Source organism: Benincasa hispida, chromosome 6 (assembly GCF_009727055.1).
Source record: "Benincasa hispida cultivar B227 chromosome 6, ASM972705v1, whole genome shotgun sequence".
Lineage (NCBI taxonomy): Eukaryota > Viridiplantae > Streptophyta > Magnoliopsida > Cucurbitales > Cucurbitaceae > Benincasa > Benincasa hispida.
The window spans coordinates 53134788-53156827 of record NC_052354.1 but is presented as its reverse complement, the minus strand read 5'-3'; the positions used below and the strand labels follow the sequence as shown (position 1 = coordinate 53156827).

The 22040-nt window shown below is 35.2% G+C and overlaps 1 protein-coding gene across 1 annotated transcript; it reads right to left on the bottom strand.

Annotated features, from left to right (window-relative positions):
• Nucleotides 1-121: 121 nt before the first annotated feature.
• Nucleotides 122-20559, bottom strand: LOC120079706 (TBC1 domain family member 15). The gene is made up of 15 exons (XM_039034033.1): nucleotides 20352-20559; nucleotides 20040-20213; nucleotides 19863-19914; nucleotides 19670-19777; nucleotides 13582-13666; nucleotides 12711-12765; nucleotides 12140-12538; nucleotides 10572-10631; nucleotides 8672-8770; nucleotides 8339-8449; nucleotides 7521-7592; nucleotides 7304-7420; nucleotides 4988-5137; nucleotides 2324-2424; nucleotides 122-625 (listed from the first exon to the last, which is right to left on the bottom strand). Exons 1-15 carry the CDS (start codon nucleotides 20412-20414, stop codon nucleotides 301-303), a joined length of 1971 nt encoding a protein of 656 aa, XP_038889961.1. The 5' UTR covers nucleotides 20415-20559; the 3' UTR covers nucleotides 122-300.
• Between the last annotated feature and the right edge of the window lie 1481 nt (nucleotides 20560-22040).

The window sequence follows — 22040 nt, the reverse complement described above, 5'->3', positions numbered from 1 at the left end:
TATGTATAAAATAAATAAATAAATAAAAAGTGGTAAATGTTGGGGGAACACAAATGACTTATCCAGTTCAAGTGAAACGCTTCTGTGCATTTCCTTCTGGAAGTTGACTGAACAATAATACTTGCCTGCTCGTCAGAGATCATGGAACATTCATATAATATGATAGATTGATACCATGGAAAATTTAAAAATCCATACTTTCCTACAAAATTAAGCTACTTAACAGATGCGCAATTCTTTGTTTTCCAATATATTGGACTACCAGGGCTTGTTAATCAACAAGGAATAGAATGAATATCTCTATAAGACTTCATCTTGCTGAATGTAATATGAACCATCATCCAATGGCAATGAGGGAGGGGTTCCAGGAGGGATGTTAGCTGCACCATTCTCTCCAGCACATACACATAAAGCCTCTGCATCCCTGATGGCAGCATCAAGGTCAATGTGACCACTCAACTCATTAATAAATTTCAAGAGCGTGTCAAAGTCCATCTGCTCCCCCATTATCTTGCTACGATAGCGCTTCAAGACCGCAACACAAATGTACAGATGCAGGTGCTCAGATGGATAATGAGTCCATAATACCTCCCATAGATGCATGACCTTTTCGTATTCAAATTCTCTGTAAGTGAATAAAGAACGATAATTAAGAGAGAATCCATGAGAAACTAATTCTCGATCAAAAGAAGTGTTTTGGCATAAAATGAGATATATAACTCTATTAAAATGATAATACAAAATCAGCACATGGAGCAACTCAAAGAAATTTTTGAAGTATGAAGTTAGCCTATGATACAAAGTGGTGGTTTGGCCTTCCTTGGAGGGAAGCCAGCTAAATTATAAGCAGAGAATTAGGGGCATGATATTCAGTTAAATTTGATAAATTAAACATCTTTAAGATGCTGATGTTCATGAGTAGTTAAGTTGCCTACAGAATGCTGCTGACTCGTGAATGCTTTGCAGTTTTTTTAACACTTAGGGGTCTGGAGATCAATCTCTTTCTAAAAGTATCATTATGCTCTTTGGGCAAATATTTTCAAATTCTTCAAATGAAGATATAGAGAACAGGGTAGAAATTTTTGTACCGGAATGTTGTCAAACTTGGTTTTCTAAGTACTAGTGGAACAATCTTTTAACCAAACTATGCAATCACAACTAATACTATAGCAATGTAAATTATAACTATTATCCAGCCTTTTCTGAGTTGCTTAATTGTCGAAATTGCCTGTGGCATTCGATAAGAATACTTAGATATCCATCTCAATAGCATCACATATAATTTGCTGTTTATCGATTGAAGGTGATAATTGGTTCCTTTCCTGGTAGTGCTAGTCCATTGATAGTGAGGTCGGACATGCGCTGCTTAATGTGAATTGATTACTCTTCTTTACCCAACTTACCTGGTCCTTCTCACAAATCAGAATGCTTGACAATCCGCCCAATTCTTCTCAATCCACACAATGGCAGTAGTCATGTATGTCATGTCTACTCAAATGGTAATTTCCCGTCAGTACTCACTTTAAACAAGGTTATTATAACATTCGTAAAACTGTTGAATAAATTCAGTCACAAGGTGATTTCTTTGCTTGCATTTCTATATTCATGCAAAACATCAGCAAAAATTCAAAGGTATCGAACCTCTCTGTCAACAATCTTATCATATTCAACCAAGGAACCGCAGCATCTTTCAAGATAAAGAGCACTCTTTGGATAGATTCTTTTGTGCTATTCTTTTGGTTGTTTCTGTTTTAAATGTCCTCCCCTGATTATCACTATAGCTTTAATACTCTCTTATCCATGAGAGGCTTATGTACCTCCTTTGGAAGGGGGCCCTGATGAATTGTTTCTTCTTCAGAACAAAAAGTTTAAACTTGGTCGCACAACAGATAAAACTGATGCTGCTGGCTTTACTTGTTTGCAACCAATTTACCTTCCCTGTCCGATCCAAAAAATTTTCCAAGTTTAGAATTACATTGGATGAGGGTAGATGTACTTTCATCTTGTAGTATTGATACTTTGGAGGCCCAATTTTTTTGGTTTACAGACAGCCAGTATAGTATGTAGTACATGTTGCTCAAACCAAAACTTTCTGTTTCAGACTGATCTGAGTACTGTATCTTACTTTCTTAAGCACATTTCTTAAGCCCCCCACTACAGAGATTCATAATGTGGACAGATACTAATAGTAATCAATTAACAAACGAAAGGATAGTGGAGAGAATTTGTACAATGATCCAGGGTAAAAATATAACCAAGATATGACCAGTATTCCAGCTTTAAAAGGGAAAAAAAGTGCAGATACAGGTGATATGATCCTGACCTTTTGAACTGTATGAGAACCCAACGGAAGCAAAAGAAATAATTCAAGCAATCATGCTGGCTGAAGTAGTTATGCAATGGGGTATCTAACAACTCTACCAGCTGCCAAAGACATACCAGAAGAAAATTAGAAAGGAAAATGACACCATATAAACATATGGTGGATCGTAAAATCAATATTTTAAAAAGAAATATAACATTTCCTATTAAATAAAATTAGATATTCATAAATAAATTTTAAAAATAATTACATAAGATATTGTATTTGAAAAATAATGAATAATGAATAAATAATGTATGGCAGCTTTATTCATAAGATGAGAGAGAAGATTCTTATGCTTTTCTATTTCATTTATAATAAGTTGACCAAATATTGAAAGAACTTGAGCAAATAAACAACTCAAATAGTCAAGAAGACTAAAAACTCAATGTGTTACACAAACCAAGAAAGTTTCAATAAAATAATAAAAAATAAAGAAAAGGCGAGATAAGCGAAGGAAGTCTCAAACAAGAATATTACAGAAAGCTCTTCCAATTGGCACAAAAATTTGACAACGTATAATAACAAAATGAAGGCATCCTAATATGCAAGTGCAACTAGGGCTACACGTTATGTTGTCTCAAACTCTATCCACAAGGACTTGGTCTGATTTAGGGCAATACTTTGTCAATTAGTTGGTGGGTGAATTAGTTAGGTTGATAAACTAGACGTTTAAGACTTATGAATACTAGTGTTCTGCTCATAAAAAGAGGCTCATTAATAAACTCTCTCTATTGGTTCAAACCAAAGTTGGTATCTGGAGCAGCCTCAAGAGAGAGCCGGATGGCCAGAAAAAAGCAACCACATTCAGAAATGATGCAGTTCAAACAAGACGCTTGTCATCAGCAAATGTCTTGGAGATATTCAAATAAATGTGATCGAGGTCCAACAAATGATGGGTACAATGGCAAGATAATTCAATCAATAAATTTTGGATCTTTCTAATCTGCACAATCGATGGGAGCAAATCAAGATGCAAGAGAGCTAAGCACCTTTGTTGATAGATAAAGGGTGAGGGGAGATAAAGATGCAAAAGAGCTAGGTTTGCCTCCATAACCTTAGACCATCAGACACAGGGAAACTCCGTCTAAAGAGAAGCCCTCCCATGGAAAGTTCCTGAAAAACCTTTCCAACAGCCTTTGCAATTTCAGAAGGATGGAGAAGTAAATAGAGTTATTTATTTATTATCTTTCAATTAATTCTTTTTAAGAAACACACACACACACACATATATTCCTCAAAATGAAGTGAAGGAACAACCTAGGTCCCCCAAGTAGAGATAACACCCGCCCAAAGCCAGGCTAAAGGAACATTATAAAAGGAGAGCCTTCCAATTGTTCCTTTTTCTTTTTGGTTGACAACAAGAGGGGTATAGAGGATTCAAGTCTATTCTATTGGTTGAGATTCCTTAACTAGTTGAACTGGGATATAAAATCCATGGTGATACAAAAAACATTCCCAATTGGTCACAAGGGAAGGGTATGTATGGGAAGCAAAAAGATTTGAACTTTTCAGACAAAAAAAAAAAAAAAAAACAACACAAAACAAAAGGATTTGAACTTTTACACCAACAAATAGCATATTAGTAACGAGATCAAAGAACACGTCGAAAGGCTTTTCTTTGTCCATCAAACCCTTTCTACTAGGGATGAAAATCATTTGACTTAGTAGACCAAGATTTTCCAACTTGAAAGAAGATTCAAGCAAAAAAGGAAGGTCAGACGAAGAAAAGACCAAAGAAATGCAAAGAAACTTCTCCAAGATCACTCCCTAGGATAAGGACACAGACATGGTGATACTCTCTCCTATCTCCTCTCTCCTCTACACCCCCCACCTCTCCATAATTAGTTCCGACCACCATGCCTCCTCCACCGCCGACCGCCTCACCCTCCGCCATCACCAGTCAATTCATATTGATCAGAAAATTTTCTCTGATCTCTTCGATTGTACAAAGCAGTGGAAACATTTCAAATTAACCAAACAAAACTGATCAAACACCCACTACATTTTTGTTTCATGGAAGACTCTTGAATGGCTTGCTTCATCATTCAATTCCCTTTTCAAAGACCCATGTAACCATGAGTTTTTTAGAAAGCTGCATGATGAAGGCAACACGCTTTGGCTTGAAAAACACAACATGGATACTTTGCTGAGATCACTCTCTTGGAACACTCCGGCCGCTGCACCAACATCCTGATTCTGTCTATGGAAAACAAATTGGGATGGTTCTTTTTCTACTCACTGGCTTCAGAGTACCCTAGGAAGCTCTGTCCGTCCTGGAAAAGCCCGACAGAGAGCACAAATTATTAACTTAGGTTTCAGTTTGTGGAGAAAACAAGAGAAGCCCTTCCCTAAAGTCCTTGTCAAACAGAGCTCCAACCTCCCCATCAGAACAGCTTCGGGAACAAAGGATCTTTCTTTACCAGCAGCAAATACAGTTGCATGTACATTTCTCCATTAAAACCAAATACCAGCAGGAAACTGTTTACTTAAAATTTAAATAATTAACAAAAATCAAGCAACTTTATTGCACAATATTTTACCTAACCATTATAAATATAGATAGCTTGAGTGTGATTTGCATGTGCATGCAATGAAGAAATACAAGTAGGGGGAGGTGGGGACCTTGGAAATTGCAAAAAGTTGGCAATGCATGCCCGTCTGGTCACGATTAAAGTTTGGTCCAAGGCGTTCCATTAGAGCAACAAAACACCAAAATGACTCTGACTCATCGCCCATTACGAACAATATCGGTGAAAGAAAATCACTCATACCCTGTAAGTTCTCACAGTAAAATCATCAAGAGTTAAAAAGTAAGTAATGAAATTTAACCAATATAATTCGCCTAAGCAATTTTAGTGCATCAAAAAGGTGAAAAAAAAACAACTCAAAAGCAGCTTCCATCTACTGGCATATAAAAAACTGAAGGGAAAAAACTCTGAACATAGTGATAAATAAAAATGATACAACTTCCATGCATTACAATTTGATTTTCATTGTTAAATGCACAACATAAATATGTCTTAATTGTCAATTACCAGGATAAACTATTCGGAAGAAAATCTACCATGGTTGGGTAGGACCATTTAAAAAGTCTGATAGAACTTTTGGGTACCAGAAAATAACTATAACCACTTTTGGGTACTATAGGAAAAGTCTTATCCAAGATAACCTTATTGTAAGATCTCATTTATAAATCTTGTCCAGCTAACAAAATCACTGTGACGCAGATTATTAGCATTAAAACCCAGTTCAAAGATATGAAAGGTAGGAATTTAGAACGTCCAGGTTTGTGAAATTTATTTCAATTTTGTTGATGTACTATTCATTTCAAGGTGCCTAGGGATTCCAGTGCATGAAATCCAGAAATTACTTATTCAACTGTTTCATTTTTTCTTTATGTTTGCTAAAATACCTTTAAGATGATGCAACTGTTTGTCTTTATAACTCATGGAAAGATGAATCGAGGAAAACCTATGAATAGACCAGCTACAAGAAAAGACCTCATGATAGTCAATATGGGACCTCACCACCCATCAATGCACGGTGTTCCTCAACTCATCCGTACTTTGGATGGTGAAGATGTTATTGACTATGAACCAATATTGGGTTATTTACACAGAGGGATGGAAAAAATTGAACTCCATCCTGGCTTTAAGTTTAATTCGCTATTGCACACTTGTGACAACGCCAATGCCCAAGACTGGACAACTATTAAATAATACGTCCTCAAACTCCCCTACCCTCTCCAACCAGCTCTAAGAAATGTGAAATAATAGCAGAGAGGGGCCTGCAAACACCAATTAGCAGCCAACGAGAGCAAACACCAAAAACAAGTTCGCAGTGCCAACCTCCAATGGTCCAACCTACTTTTACATATGATATAATAACCTTCCCTCTACAATCTCTTTCAGAATTCTCTGAGCTAGGCATCACAGAATAGTCTTATTCTCCTAATCTTGTATCGTATAACACATATTTATAGCCACATAGAGGATAGAATTTAGGAAGCACCTAAGACTTCAAACATCGTAGTTATATCCTTGCTGACATATAGAATTCATATCTAGATCTAACAACTTCATATGTAGATATATTACAGTTTTTTTAAAGGAACAAAACTTTTCATTGATATAATGAAAAGAGGCTAATGCTCAAAATATAGGAAAACCGATAATTCGAGAAAAGATGAAAACAATGAATATGATAACTAATACATCCAGTGTTCTTTAAAGCTCAAGGTGCAATAAAACGCAATAGTCTTTTGTGAATTAATCACAAGGTGCAAAAAAGTGTTTTTTTTTTTTTTTTTGGTGAGGTGTACTATAAAGAAGATAGAGCATAGTTGGAGTGGAAATAAGCATAGTTGAAGTGGAAATATGAAAAAAAAAACCCTAAACACAAGAAGTTTTGCATTTAGGCTTAGTAAATTTGATTTTTTTATTTAATAGAGAAGGAAAAACCTTAATTATTACTATTTTTAAAATTAATGAAAAAGCCCTAAGGCCTAGGGCTTAAAGTTTTGGGGCTTCACAACAAGCACACGCCTGAAGCGCAATTTATTTTGTGAGCCTGGCCTTTTTAAGGCGAGGTGCCAGCCCTACGCCTTGAGCCTAGGCGCGTGCTCGGGAGGGATTCTTAAAGCACTGAATACATCCAAATGACAATAGTTAAGTGAAAGAGAAAAAGCCCCCCAAGACTACAACTTGTAAAGAGAAAAACAAAAATCATAGAGATAGAACATCAAGCTTCCCAGACGACTCCATATATTACAGTTGGGCAGCAGCTTACAATTACAAAAACTTCAGGTATCCCTTCACTGACAATTAAGTTCAAATAAAATGTAAACTCTTTCTGAAACCCTAGTAGGTTCAAGAAATAAAGTAAAAGTAGTTCTTGGTGCCTGAACTATAACTATAAGGCATAGGAATAAAGACATACCTGACAATATCCAAGATCGAAGTTATAAAATGAGTAGGTCAACAAAATATCATGCAGAAGCTTCACATTAGGGTTTTCATCCCCATCAAAGAAAGAAAGTGATCGGTCTGTCCTCACCTTAGGAAAAGATTAAAATGAACTATTTAGAAATGGAAAAGATAAAATTTATTTAATAACCAATTAAATTAAACAAAGTATCTCATTTTGATACACGTACCACATCTTTCTCAATAAGGCCTTTCCTTTCTTTAAATTTGGTAAATCTTTTTGCCTGCTCCGGGGAGATACTCTGCAGGAGAGAGAAAAAAAAAAGATACACAGAGATAAGCTTCACTTAGTGGGTTAAGGGAAAATGGATGATTTTATTATTTACAAAGCTAAACCTAGAAAGAATTCTGTGGAACAAAGATTCCACTACATAAAAGGTCAAAAAATATTCAATTATATTTTGTGATTGATGGATTAATCATTATGTCCTGAATGACGTATACAATACAGACATTTTTTATTTGTAATCTCTATGGATGGGTAATGGAGTTTTTTTTGTATAACAACACATATTTCATTCCAAAATATTAAAAAGGATATAAGATATCTTATATCCATTAAAAGTGGGGTGTGTTAAAAAAGGTCCCCAATCCAAATTGATCACAGAAGAAGAGAAATTAGCATACCATTTATTTGACTTAGAGCAGAGGGAGATTATATGCTGTTATGCTGTACATTCTCCCTAATTTTGCCTTCCATCCAATCAAAAACATAGTAGAATACAGTTTTTTTTTTTCCTTAGCAGCCCACACAAAAAATCATAATTACAAAAAAGTTAATTGACAGATGCCTACAAAGAGGTATTTAACCGAGTGCCCAATCCAAGACCTCCCCAGCTAGAAATTACGTTTTGGCATAAAAAGCTAATTTAATAATCTCTGGGTGCGCCATGCAAAATATAAAGTCACATGGAGACAAAACTCATCTAGCCTTCTAGCTTCAGCAGAAAACGAAGAAAAAAAATGTAGGACAGGGTTTATGATAAACCTGCCACTGGTTCTTTATTGTCAAATACTCTGATCTTTTGATGGATTGAAGATATTCCCTCTCAGCATACGTGGAATCATAAGCATGGTATCCCAACAAGAAAGCCCATACCTATATTTTATTTATATTATTGACAACAAAACTTCATTTAAAAAATAATAATAATATTAAAAGAAAAGAAATTTAAAAAGAGATCTATGGAGGACTATGAAGTCCTTCAAACAGTTGATCATAAACCAAATTCAATTCGTATTACTGAAATTAGAAGAGAAAAATACATAGAAGAATACACTCATTATATGTAGAACTTCACTACCGCTATAGAAGACATACCTCTTTTCGTAGATTATGCTCTACTCCCCCATAAAATATTCTCTTTCTCAAGGATTTTGAATCCATAACTCGTCCCTCAGCATCCAAGAAAGTGGCCCACTAAAAATAAAAAAGCCAGCATGGTCAAACATATATCCTGTTGCAAGTATATGGATGCAATCTAGTATAAATACATATGTACAATATTCCATGACAAAACCAAATCATCCAAGGACGTCTTAGAGTCTGCTATTTTCAACGCTTTCTTTTGGTGTAAAAATTTACAAGCCATTAAGTCTCTTTCCTTATTACAAACTGAAAACATTTTTTGGTATTCCTTATGAATGAGCCCCTTTTGTATATCTTCTTTCAAGAGAAATAAAAGAATGTACAAGGACAAACAAAAATACAAGTTTACCAACAAAACCTCAATACAATGGTATGAATACGATACTACTTTGGAATCAGATGGGGGTTTTTCGTAGCAGTCCAAGGGGTTGGTTTACTTTTGGGCATCCTTTATTTGCTTTGCTATTCTCCTTCAGACACATTTGGCATGGTGGTGCTAGAACCTTCTTTAGAGATGTCTTTGCTAGGATTAACCCAGATTTGGACGTCCCAAGACTAGTTACAGAAACAGATCCCAATCCAAAAGAATGAGAACAAGTAATTAGAATTACAAAAAGTTTGCTTAATAGATGTCCATAAAGACGACTTATAACTAACCAATTCCCTCCATAATAGACCTCGCAGACCCTTTTGTACTATTCCCCTCATGCCAAATGCCCCACAAAATGGCAAAAAAACCAAGTCTGCCACAAGGAAGGTTCAAGAACCACCTCAATCATGGAAATACACCCTCCCTTATAAGCCATATCCATCCCAAAGGTTCTGAAAATTGACACAAAAGGGCAAAGAAATATTCAAAGGACACTTGATACTCCGAAAGGGAGCAAAAAAGAAGAAAAACAACCACAACTATAAGACAATAAAAAGTGAAACAATTAAAATGAAACATGAGCCATCCTTTTATGGTTGTATTTGTTGCTTTTGTATTTTTCTTTTTTCCATCCCAATGTTTGTATCTCTTGAACATTTATTCCTTTTTATTCCTTTTCACAATATAATGAGAAATGCTACCAGATACTCTTAAAGGTTTTCACAGAGGGATCCTATCATGTTAGCAACCTTCAATTTGCAAACGGTATCTAATCTTCTGCTTGGAAATCTTAATAAACTTGCTAGAGTAATTAACCCTCTCAAATTAATCTCCACCTCAAGGCTCAAGTTAGACCTATCTAAATCTACTAGCCATTATTACTACCATTTTGTGGGGAAACCAAGCTTTCATTAAGCAACAAAAATAGCCCAATAAGTAGGTAAGATTATTATCTATTATGATGCACAGGGGCATGCATTGAGTTTAAACTGCATCACTGGCTGGCCACTTTGTTATTTAGGAATGTTGATCGTCAATTGGTTGAAGAGTTGATTATGCATAGCCTAACAAAATGGAAACATCCCTTTTTCTTAAGTGGACAAAGATTTTCTGTGCTCAAATGAATTTTAATCTAATGTTAAAAGATCCGTTTGAAATTTCGATTTTTTTTTAAGAGAAGGGAGAGCTACTGTCTGACAAAATGCAGTAGGGTAATTTTTTGGCCCGTGGTAAGATAAAAAGAAATAGTACTCAAAACTCGATAAGGATGGGGACTTGATAATACTTCATTAGAACTTGGGGAACTCCCCATTCTGTATGTCCTCTTTCCAATGAGATTTGTCTCTGAGAATTTGGGGGACGGGGGGGNAGAGGATTTAGGTCGAGTGATATTAACAAGACCACAAAATGGAACATGATGTTAATTGTAGTACTATCTCATTTTCAACAAAGTAATAAAGAAAGAATGAAATATGTATTCACCTCTTCAGATCCCAGAGGTGGTTGTCGTGGCTTTCCCCACACTAGGGTCCATTTATCAAACTGCCAAAGATATAAAAAGTTCATGATTCAAGATGCCTAATGAGAACATATTTTATGAAGTCCTGAATTCGAAATAGAATATAAGTTATTAAATAAAAGCAATAAAATTTGCTCATGATTGTAGATGTTCAGAGTAATGTATCTATCTTAAGTATTTAAACTAGAATAGAAACAAGAAAATTACTGCAACACCATTCTCTCATAATTACTGGTGTCTAGAGTAAGTTATCAAATCCACAAGACAAACATGACCTTATAACATCTGAGATCATCTCAGCGAAAAATATAATAATAACTGAGATCAGAATCTTAAAAAATATTGTAATTCTAGGAAGGAAACTTAAATTCCTGACCTAAAAGAAAACTCATAAAAGTATAGATTTTCTTAATGTTAATCGTACTTCATTTCTTATGGTTCATGCTGTTTGGCTCAATTTTGGTTCAGAGTTTGGTACGATTCAGTTCACTTGTTGGCCTCTTCTCGGTGCGTTTTTCCCAATCTCCTTGGTGGTTATTTTTTTCAAGTTTTATGCCTCATTTGGCTTTGATTTTATCCTTCCATTTTTCTTTTTTTTTTCTTCTCTCTCTTCTGGGTGGAGTTTGTGTCTCTTGAGCATTAGTTTTTTTTCTTTTCATCAAAGAAAGTTTTGCTTCTTGTCCAAAACTAGTTTAATTCCTCAAAACATAAATGGTCATTACTAAGGGTTCTCGTATAATGGCACTATCCACCATCTTGCTTCAACTAGATACATAATAAGACAATACTGCCAGCATGCAGGTCATCTAACAATTCAAAAAGTGTTCAAAGAGTATAACAACTCAGGGAAGATATCCTGCTCTAAGCCTCCAACATGTTGCAACTGAAGCAATTGCTTCCAAACAAACTAAATTCCAATTTCCGGGCAAAGGGAAGTTAAAAAGAGGGAAGGGACTACAAAATCTAAAACGATGCACAGAGCCCTTTTCAATACCTCCTCAAAATTGTTTATCTCAAAAGTTCCCACACCCTATTATTCTCAATCACATGTGAATTTTTCTGTTTGACAACAAAACTATATCAGAGGGCTCGGACTTCCACAAAATTTCAAATAATGTAGTTTCCATAAATAAAAGAATGTTTAGAACGTCCCCAATTCAATTAAGCATAGAATTTCTTCATAGTGGTCAGTGACTCAAAGGACGAGAAAGAAGAAGACTTGGAGATGGACCCTCGAAAGGAGCCACAATCGAGGGAGGAAATTAACAAGACCAGATATTGCCTTTGTAATCCTTTCCATCCAGCCATGAAGAGGCCTAACCTAATGGTTCTAAAGGATCTTAGCTTTTCCTTTGGATCTCACACCCAAAAGAATTTCCACAAGCCATCACCCACCCACCTTGGAAAGCAAATTGATAAGCTGCATTCTGATAAAATCGTAAAAGGAACCTCATCCTTTCCATTCCACCATGAACTGAAGAAAAAAGAGAGAAGTTTTAATGAAATTACAGTTGAAACAAGATCTCTTCACCTGAATAGGTTCTTGGACAACAGGACTGTCATCTGTAACTTTTTCTAAACCATTGGATGGTCTCTGAGGGGAATCAAGAGAAGATTGATTTTGGATTCGCATCTCTTCCGCACTAAAACCATTATTATGATTTTCACGAAATAGTTGTGAAGTTGTTTCTCGTGCAAATTTGGTGACAAGAGAAAATTTTTCCAGAATTTGAATTGGGAGGTCACGTGCTGGATCATGAACCTTTTGTCTTTGTTTCCCACTGTACCGAGAAATTTTGGATCTTTCATCATGAGAATCTTCACCAGCCCTCCTTTCTGCATTTGATGGAGACTCATCAACTGAAATGGATGAAACGGGTCCACTGGCTATCGAACCAGCCCTTGGCAGCTCCAAAGACGATAAAGTTCTCTACAGATGAGAGCAAAGTGGATCAGTATCCTTGGATGATTCAACTGTAGTAAAGCAATAATATGAAGAAAGAAAATGCCACTAAAAGGTTGAAAATCTGAAGAGAACCAAAACATTGACCCAGAGAAACAAATGATGGACATTGTCAATAGATGAGAAGGGTAACAGATACCTGAAGAGGATTCTGAAAATCATTCACTAGGAATGTATTTGCATCTTCTTCAGACCTGCATATGTGCTGAAAATTAGAAAACTTGCAAATAGAATCCGACTAACAGTACAAATTTAATTAATCATAAAGAAGTCAAGATGAAAACAAAAAGTAGGGGCATTTATAACTAAATTACATATTTTAAGGAAAAAGAATTACAACTCCAACCAGCAAAAAGGAAAAAATAAAAGGAGCACACAATCATAAATTCCTCAAGATACATCCCACGAATGAAAACAGACGGCCAAGGACAAAACAACAAAGGAAAAACCAAACAAACAAATTTGGGAAAACTAGCAGAGAACAGCAGTAATGGAAAATGAAGGAAGAACAGCTGTAGAATCCGAAGACTTTCAAGTGCAGAAACAAAAACAGAACCTTCTGACTGCAATAGAAAAAACAGAACCAACCTTCAACTTGCCAAACTTGAGAACTACTACATCAAACTTTCCTCCTGGCACCAACATGTAAAGTCCTCAATTTTATTTTTTGATGAGTGAAGGGTGAGAAAGGATTATACACAGCTTAAAAGCCAACAACCTGGTCATACAGGCACCCTACTCAAAAGAGTAAAAACACACACCAATTGACACACGTGCTATTTTATTGTATGAAATCTGGGATGCCTAGTTCTTCTTTAACCTTCTTGTGACTTTTTCTTTGCTAATACAATGCTAATTATCTAAAAACAAGCACCAATGTGCATACATTCATACATTATGAATTGTATGAACTTTTAGATTTAGCTTCGTAAGCACCATGTTCATGTGGCATTCTTTGTAAGCAAATAAAATGAAAGAAAGAAAGTAATTAACAAATGACAAGAACAAACCTCACAAGAAAAACATGTTGCTTTACAGTAGCAAGAAACTCCCGAACTCCTCCATTGTAAAAATAAAGAGATGGAAATGCAAGTCCTGCAAATCATTCCAACCTTGAGCAGATAGAATTGTACCATGACAACAGATTTCGGACACAAAAGATGAAATGTCATTAACAATTAGGTATAACATGTAAGAGTAGCAGCGTTATTCATTATTTCATTTACTCAAACAACATTCAAGACTGCAACATAAACACACTATGAAAAAAATTCTAACTAAGCCAATTTAAGAAAAATAGAGAACTTCATCGGCAGCAAATTCCATAAGGAAATAAACCCAATAATGCTTCAAAACAATAATACATTTTCGTTTGTTCACATAAAACCATTGCCCGTGGCTTTATATTTTGAAATGAAATATCATGAAAGAAAGGGTTATATGATTCTATAAGAATTCCATTGATGAATGAAATTCACAAAGGAAGAAAAAAAACTTACAAAAATCCATAGTGGGTTATAAAAAGTTCTGTTACATAGCTATAAGGTTACCCAAAGAATGTGAAAATTTTCCTTTGGGAACTCAGTCTCTCTTGTTTAAACTCGTTTCACAGGTTGCAGAGAAGATTCCTGTGGATTTATGTATCACCTAGACATTGTATCCTTTGCAAATCGGATGAAGAAACCCATAAGCACCATTTTATCATGTCTTACGGCAAGAGCCTTGTGGGATTTCCTTTTTTTTTTTTTAAATGAAAACATAATTTTTAATTGAAATAATGAAATGAAACTAAGGCTCAAATTACAATCGAGAATATAAAACATAAAGCTATCAAAAGCTTGCCAGTACAAGAAGAGAAAAACAATACTAAACCAATATTGCAAATAATAGAAGAGAAGATAAAAATATTCCAGGATAAACAAAATTCTTGAATTGAGACTTCTTCTAGGACAGCTTGAATTCTGAAGAATCCAAAAACCCGCTTCTTGAGTCTTATCTATCAACCATCCTTTGGGCCTCTTCTGAACAACCCGATCAAAAACTTCAAGACTACCAAATTCCTTCTCAAAACACAACCAAAAATGGAAATAACCTCTGAACCACTCTCTGGAAATCTTTTGCTGTGATATCTCTTATATATGGATCTGGCATTATTTATATGGTTCAACTCAACTTCCAATGCTATAAAACCATCCCATGCTGCCAATAAATCCACACATCTTTTTTTTTTTTTTTTTGAAAAGGAAAAAGTCTCTTCATTAAGATAATGAGATGAGACAAAGCTGATAATACAAGGGAAACAACATTCAAAACTTGACACCAAGATCGGGAGGCGCACCCAGGCATCTCAACTAGGTTGACACCCCATAGCACCCTCATCATTTCCAAGATAAACAGAACAAGAGTAACAAAGACTATCATAAATCCAACAAAACAGATTACAACCATAGCTTTGGATACGAACAAAGCAAAAATAAAACTAATCTAATAAAAATGTTCATTACACCGTGCAACCAACAAGAAGAGATAGGATTCGGAAGACTCTAAAAATCTGGAAAAATGAAAGCCCTCCAATTTAGGCTTAATTCTTGAATTGAGTATTCAGCAAAATGCTTAGAAAGTGAGCACCAAGAAGTTGCATTCAGCTGAGCTGCCTCGAACCGTTCAAACCAAGCCATTCTCTTGTCATGGAACACACGTTGATTTCTTTCAAACCAAAGGTCAAGAGCAACAACGTCAAAGCATTGATCCAAAGTAGTTTAGCCTTCTTCCTCATAGAAGGGCCCATCAAAATCTGCATTACATTAGAACGAAAATTGTTTCCAAACACCCAATTCAATTCGAAAAACGAAAATAGTCTTATCCAACAATTGCTCGCATAACAGCAGTCAAAAAAGGGGGCATATTTGTGGAGAAAAACACTGAGAAGACAGCTTATTTTGCATCACAGCAGAGCAATTCAATTCCCCAAATAACATAATCCAAACTGTGATATTCACACGCCGAGGACTATTCGACTTCCATAACACTTTCTCCAATTGTTTGTCTAATGGGGAGGCTATTGAAAGATGTTTCACAAGAGACTTGATAGAAAAAACTCCATTTTTATCAATAGACCAGACTCTTATCAGGGGTATTTGACAAATTTTTTCCATCAACAAGCCTAAGGAGGGTCTGAAATTCTAAAATCTCATCCTCCTTCAAGTTTCTTCTGAACAAAATGTCCAAGATGAAGAGCTTTGATCCCAATGATCTGCTATTGATCCCTTAGGATTAATGACTATCTTGAATAATTTAGTAAAACGAACCATCAATGGAGACATTTCAATCCAAGGATACATCCAAAATCCAATTTGGTGCCCATTACCAGGTCGAAAGCATGCTAAAGCTTCAATTTTCAGTCAAGAACTAGAAATGCTAATCCAAGTACTCCTTAAACGTAGGCTGGTTTTTCCAGCTGTATGCCATATGAATGAGCTGCTACCGTGGATACTTCTCACAAATTGACTCCAAAGTTAATTTTCTTCCATGATAAAACGCCAACCCCACTTAGCAACAAAGATAAATTTCTGTTTCGAAGACCTCCAATCCCAAGACCTCCATCTTCTTGTGATCTTGTGACTATCCCCCATTTTACCAGGCAATTCATTTTTCCTCCATTGTGTCCCTCCCAAAAGAAACTTCTATTTTTCGTTCTAATATGGAGGTCACCTTTTCAGGCATTAGAAAATTGGACATATAATAGGTTGGAAGATTAGATAGAACGGATTTATAAAGAGTAATTCTTCCCCCTTGAGATAGATTATACCTTTTCCACAGATCTTAAGCAAACTTTCCCAAACTACAAGGGCGGCATCTAGAGCCTTCTGGGATTTCATTTTGAAGACTTTTGGTTGGCATTCTGTTCTCCCAAATGGTGTGGAAGATTTTCCTTCTTTCTCATTTGGCATCCTTTCAAGAAAGAGAGGATCCTATGGCTTAACTTTGTTCAGGCTTTCTTATGGTCTATTTGGTTGGAAAGAAATGCTCATATCGAACAAAACTTCCAATCTATTCTCTCCTCTATTATTATTTTGTCTATTTCTTGGTGTAAATGAGTTTACCCTTTGTAACTACAGTTTATCTTCTCTTAATTCAAAAGGGAAATAGAATTGTTGAACGCATGCTAAAGCTTTAGCATGATTAACACACCCCAGCAAGTCATAAACGAAGGGACGTTTGTGCGACGATAAACTGTAGGGACCCTTGTGAGGTTTGGTCCTTAGCTATTTCCCTTCGTTCAACAATTCTAACATCAAACTCCAGCAGGAAATAGCTCCACACAGCCCTCGCATACAGGGAATCTCAAAGGAGATGATTCAGGTCTTCCTCCACCTTCCGACAAAGAATACATTAAAAAGAACCTCACAAGCAAAGTCATCCTCCTAACAAACCTATCTAAAGTGTTCACCTGACCAAGCAAGACTTGTCAACTAAAAAACCTGACTTTCTTAGAAATATTAATCCTCCAAACCACATCAAACATAAACTCCCTAATAGGGGAGGGATCCAAAAATAATCTGAAAAAGAATTTACAAGAAATCCTTCACTAGGATTTGGACTCCAAATGCGAACATCCCTTCTCCCCACCCTAAAATTGCAATCCTCCAATAAAGAAAGAAAAGAGGAAACCTCAGTCATTTCCCTATTGGACAAATGATGACGAAATCCAAAAGAAAAAGACAGTTCTCATACCAAATCAAGAAATCCAAGACCAAGCGATTCTTAAAAGAAGACAAATGATAGAGATGCGGATAGACAGAAGAAAGAGCACTATCCCCCAGCCACTGATCCTCCCGAAAATATGTGTCCTTACCGTCCCCCATGACACAACAAACAAAATGCGAAAAAGTAGGAAGCTCAACGAAATATCTTTCCACGGGTTCCAATGTGTGCCTTTAACCTCTTTCTCCACCCAATCAAAAGGATGGTTACCATGCTTACTCACAATGATCCTACGCAACAAAGCTCGTGCTTAAGGGCGAAGTGCAAAAGCCATTTAGCCAACAAAGCTTTGTTTCGCATCCTTAAGTTGCCAATCTCCAACCCCCTAGTGCACAAAATGCCCCAAACTGACCAAATGAGATCCCTTCCCTTCATCCACTCCTTCCCAAAGAAAATCTCTCATGAACTTCTCTATGCTCTTACAGACCAAACTAGGGACCCGAAAAAGGGAAAGATAATACACAGAAATACCACTAAGCACCGATCTGATCAGAGTTAGCCTACCTGCTTTAGAAAAGAAAGCCTTTCTTCCACATAGCCTACCTGCTTTAGAAGGAAAAAAAAAAGCCTTTCTTCCACATAGCTAACCTCTTTTGGATCTTCTCAGAAATAAGATCTCAGAGTGTCGTAGCTCTCGGGTTACCTCCCAGAGGAAGCCCAAGGTAGGAAGAAGGAAATGAACCAACCTCACAACCAAATGCCTCTACCCATATCCTAAGCTTATTTTGTTCACTATTAATCCCCAAAATTTGACATTTTCTCCTATTGATTTTGTACCTTTAAGGAGACTATAATCCTTTAAGGATTTTGTACCTTCTCCGACTAAAAGCATTAGAACCAAATTGATATAATCTTGTTCCCCTCTATCCATAGTCCTTACTCTTTTAGTCAATTTTCATTTTTATCCCTAGTGTATTAAAACTTCTCAATTAGGTCCTACCAAAAAGAAGTTAAAAGTTGTTATTATAAGTTGATAAATCACTAAATTCTTGTATTATTGACATATTTAAACATGTGAACAAGCCACTCGAATAATATTTGACACATTATATTCAACCCACCCATTAACAAAATCCAAACCACCAATTAACAAGAATCATTTGTTTCAAGTGGCATGTCCATGTGGCATACCCGCCTACCCAAATATAATAATGAAACAACAATTTAATGACACATTAGTTTTATGTTGACATTTTTTATAAGAACCTAATTGAACACTTTTAAGGGTAAATATTTGAGAATTTTAAAACATTAATGACCACTGAGAATATATCATAGGAAAAAGAAATGGAGGAAAAAAACCTTCACATCGATTCATTTTCTTTTTTAATAGGAAACTGTAGAAATTTAATTGATTCACATCCATGAAACAATCTAAAGGCCATGGGACACAGTCCCCATGCAACAATGGAAGGACCAAACAATGGACCTCCGATCTAGGTCGATAACAAGAGAAGAATAGTTGCAAAATGATTTATGCAAGGCACTCCAATTAGAAATCGTAAACTGTACAAGGTAACAAAAGTAACCAGTATACTTCATAATCATTCCCCAGAGTCCAAATGGTAATTCCTACTCTGTTCAGAGGCTGTGATAAAGCTGAGATTCTCTTCAGATTGAAGATTTTATCATGTTCTGAAAACTAAACATTTTGAAAACGACTACTTCAAGTCTCAAGACACACTCAGTTGCAATAATAAAATTGTTCTTGGACGTAAAAACAATGTGTCTTTCAATCCTTAATTTGTTCTTTCCTTTTCTAAAATAAGTTATAAAAATACTTCCATTATTTTTTCTGTTATATCCTTTTTGCTTCTCCTCTGTAATAAAAGGGGTTTTCAGATTTTATTTTCTTCCTTTTGAGTCACAACTCAACTTGGTAAATGAAGAAATGGAATTGATTGTTGACTACAGTGGAATCTTCTAGTTTTTTTTTTTTTTTCTTAAAGTTCTTTTTCTCTAGATAAGCGAAGCATCCAAGCTAGAGCTGCTATTCGAATATTTAATATCAAAAACTCTGAAATATAAATATTTAGGAAAACATAAGTTCACCGAAGCTGATACAACTGTTTAAACCTTAAAATGTTTGAAAGCCCGACTCTCTAATATATTTTTATAAAAGAAATAAATAGATAACCGTAGAAACTTGAACAAGTATTACTTTAAAAGGCATCTGAGTTTTACGCATCAATTGGCAACGTTATGGATACAATCAAACGTACAATCACAGTTCAGGAACACTTAAATTTACATCCCAGTAAAATTTGTAATTTGACGAGAACATATAAATGAACAGCGCACTTAGAAAAAGGAAGGAGAGAGAGAATATATTACCTGACGACAATACGATTATAACGTATTGCCAACCAAATGCTGGAGTATGGCGACGGATAGACCTGACTTCGGTGAACGGCACTCCTCTGATGGTGTAAAGATTTCTATCTACATTTAAGAAGCACACAGTCAAGAAATTCATAGCAAGATGATAATTACCATCATTTCGATTACAATTCCAAAGCCAAACTACCTCTCTCCGATAATTTCGCATTTGAGTTTTGTCCTTTATAAGGAATCCATGTCTACAATTAAATACAACAACAGAGATTCCGAGTCAATACAAGGCACATATCCAGAAATGCAATGAAAATCCAAATACAAATTTCTCTATCCAAATAAACACAGAGTTGGGATCAGACATGCTTACAATGAACAGACACGATCCTTGTTTGATCAACCTCAATCTTCCACTAATTCTTTCAGACGCAAACTGCGTAGGATGAATTGTCACATTTTCTTTAGAATAAACAACCTCAGCACCTTCAGGTTCGCTGGATGAGCTTCCTCGACCGCTATCGGTCCGCATCATGCTTGCAGAACCCTAAAATTCAGAAAAAACAAGATCAAAGGAGAAATGACGCAATTGGATGAATATAATTCATCGATGCAAGATAATTAAGAGAGTGCAGCTTAAGAAATTGAACCGTGAAATTAACAAAAACAATAGATTCCGACGTACTTGCTGCTGTGAGGCTGCGTAATCGGCATCATCGGACAAATCGTGAATGTCGGTTTCTAGCATCGCCGTCGGAGAAGCAGTTGCTGTTGCATCAACTTTCAGAGAGCGGCTGCCGATGCTCCTTCTGGCTATTCTTTGCTTTTCTTTGTTTTGCTTTGCTTCTCGTTTGTGCTATTTTCTTTTTTTTCTTTCCCTTTTTGTAATTTATCTCACTTCCTTAGAGGTTAAGGCGTTGTAGGACCCTATGCAATGTATACAATCTTAGAGCGGAGAAGTTACGACGGGACCCACTTACATGAGTTGTGTATTATTTTCTTTTTCTCATCTCCTTTTGACACGTACATATTAAATTAAAATATCATTTTTATTTCCGCATTTAAGGTTGACTCGTTAAATATAATCCTTATCGAAATTGATAAAGTAATAATAATAATTTTTGTAAAAAAAAATATATAATATGGGAATATGTCAAATTTTAAAATAAAAATACTAATAAAAAACAAAAACAATAAACAGAACTAAATTTAAGATTTCTGGAAAGTTAACCACTAAAATTAAATAAATTTCAAAGGAAAATAAACAAAATGTTATTATAACCTAGTTTTGTAAAAAAAAATAAAAATAAGTTCTTATTAGTTATTTATTTCTAATGAACATGAGCAGAGCTGGATATGAAATTTTAAATGGGAAAATAAATTTATCATACATATCTCTATATTTAAATTGTAGTTGGGACAGAAGGCGGTTTAATATATATCTACGATTAGTTGGTGATGTTTTTAGACTTCTGATATGGAAGAATTGTAAATATATAATTTTCTACTTCAAATTAAAAGAAAAAGATTAGACGAAATGAAAATTGATTACCGCTTGAGTCGAGAGATTCGCCAATTTATTGCCATTTCTATGACAAACTTCCAACATGGCCTCTCTTTCCAAAGTTTTGATAGGCCAATTTCTAGCCTAGTAAGTTGGCCAATTTCTTCCAAAGTTTTGGTAGGTTTTAAGCACTTGTTAACTCAAATATGAAAAAAAAAATGCTTTTCTAACTTTTTAGTCTAATAGATAGATATGTAATGTGGGGTATGAAAATTTAAACATCCGACTTTAAAAAAATGAATGTATATGTAAATTATCGTTGAAGCTGAACTATTGATCATCTCATCCTAGTACCTTACTACTTTACAAATTTAATTTTCAGACTACATTTGTTGAAACAATATGTTTTATCTACATAAACATATAAACTAAGTAATATAAAATAGCATGTCTGGCTTAACTTTCTGCCCAGCTTTTTTAGTGAACTTTCTACCTAATAATTTGAAAAAACAAATAACAATAATAGTTAAAAATAAATTTCTGGTGGACTTGGAGGGATAAATTGTAATGTTAGAATAATTATTTGATAGTTTTTTAACGTATAATTGGGGTAAAAAGATTCGAATCAATTAAACTATGCTCACTCCGATAATTATTTGATAGTTGTAGAAAGAAATTAGAACCTTTTGACTTTAAAAAAAATAGCAAGGACGTATAGATAAATTATGAAACATGTTTTGTAATAAAGTATCATGTATTATTAAAAGTTATTGCAGTTATTATACTTATAATTGAATGTCTGTATTTTGTTAGATAAAAATCATTCAATTGATTGATACATATGTTCATGGGAATTTATCCACTATATGC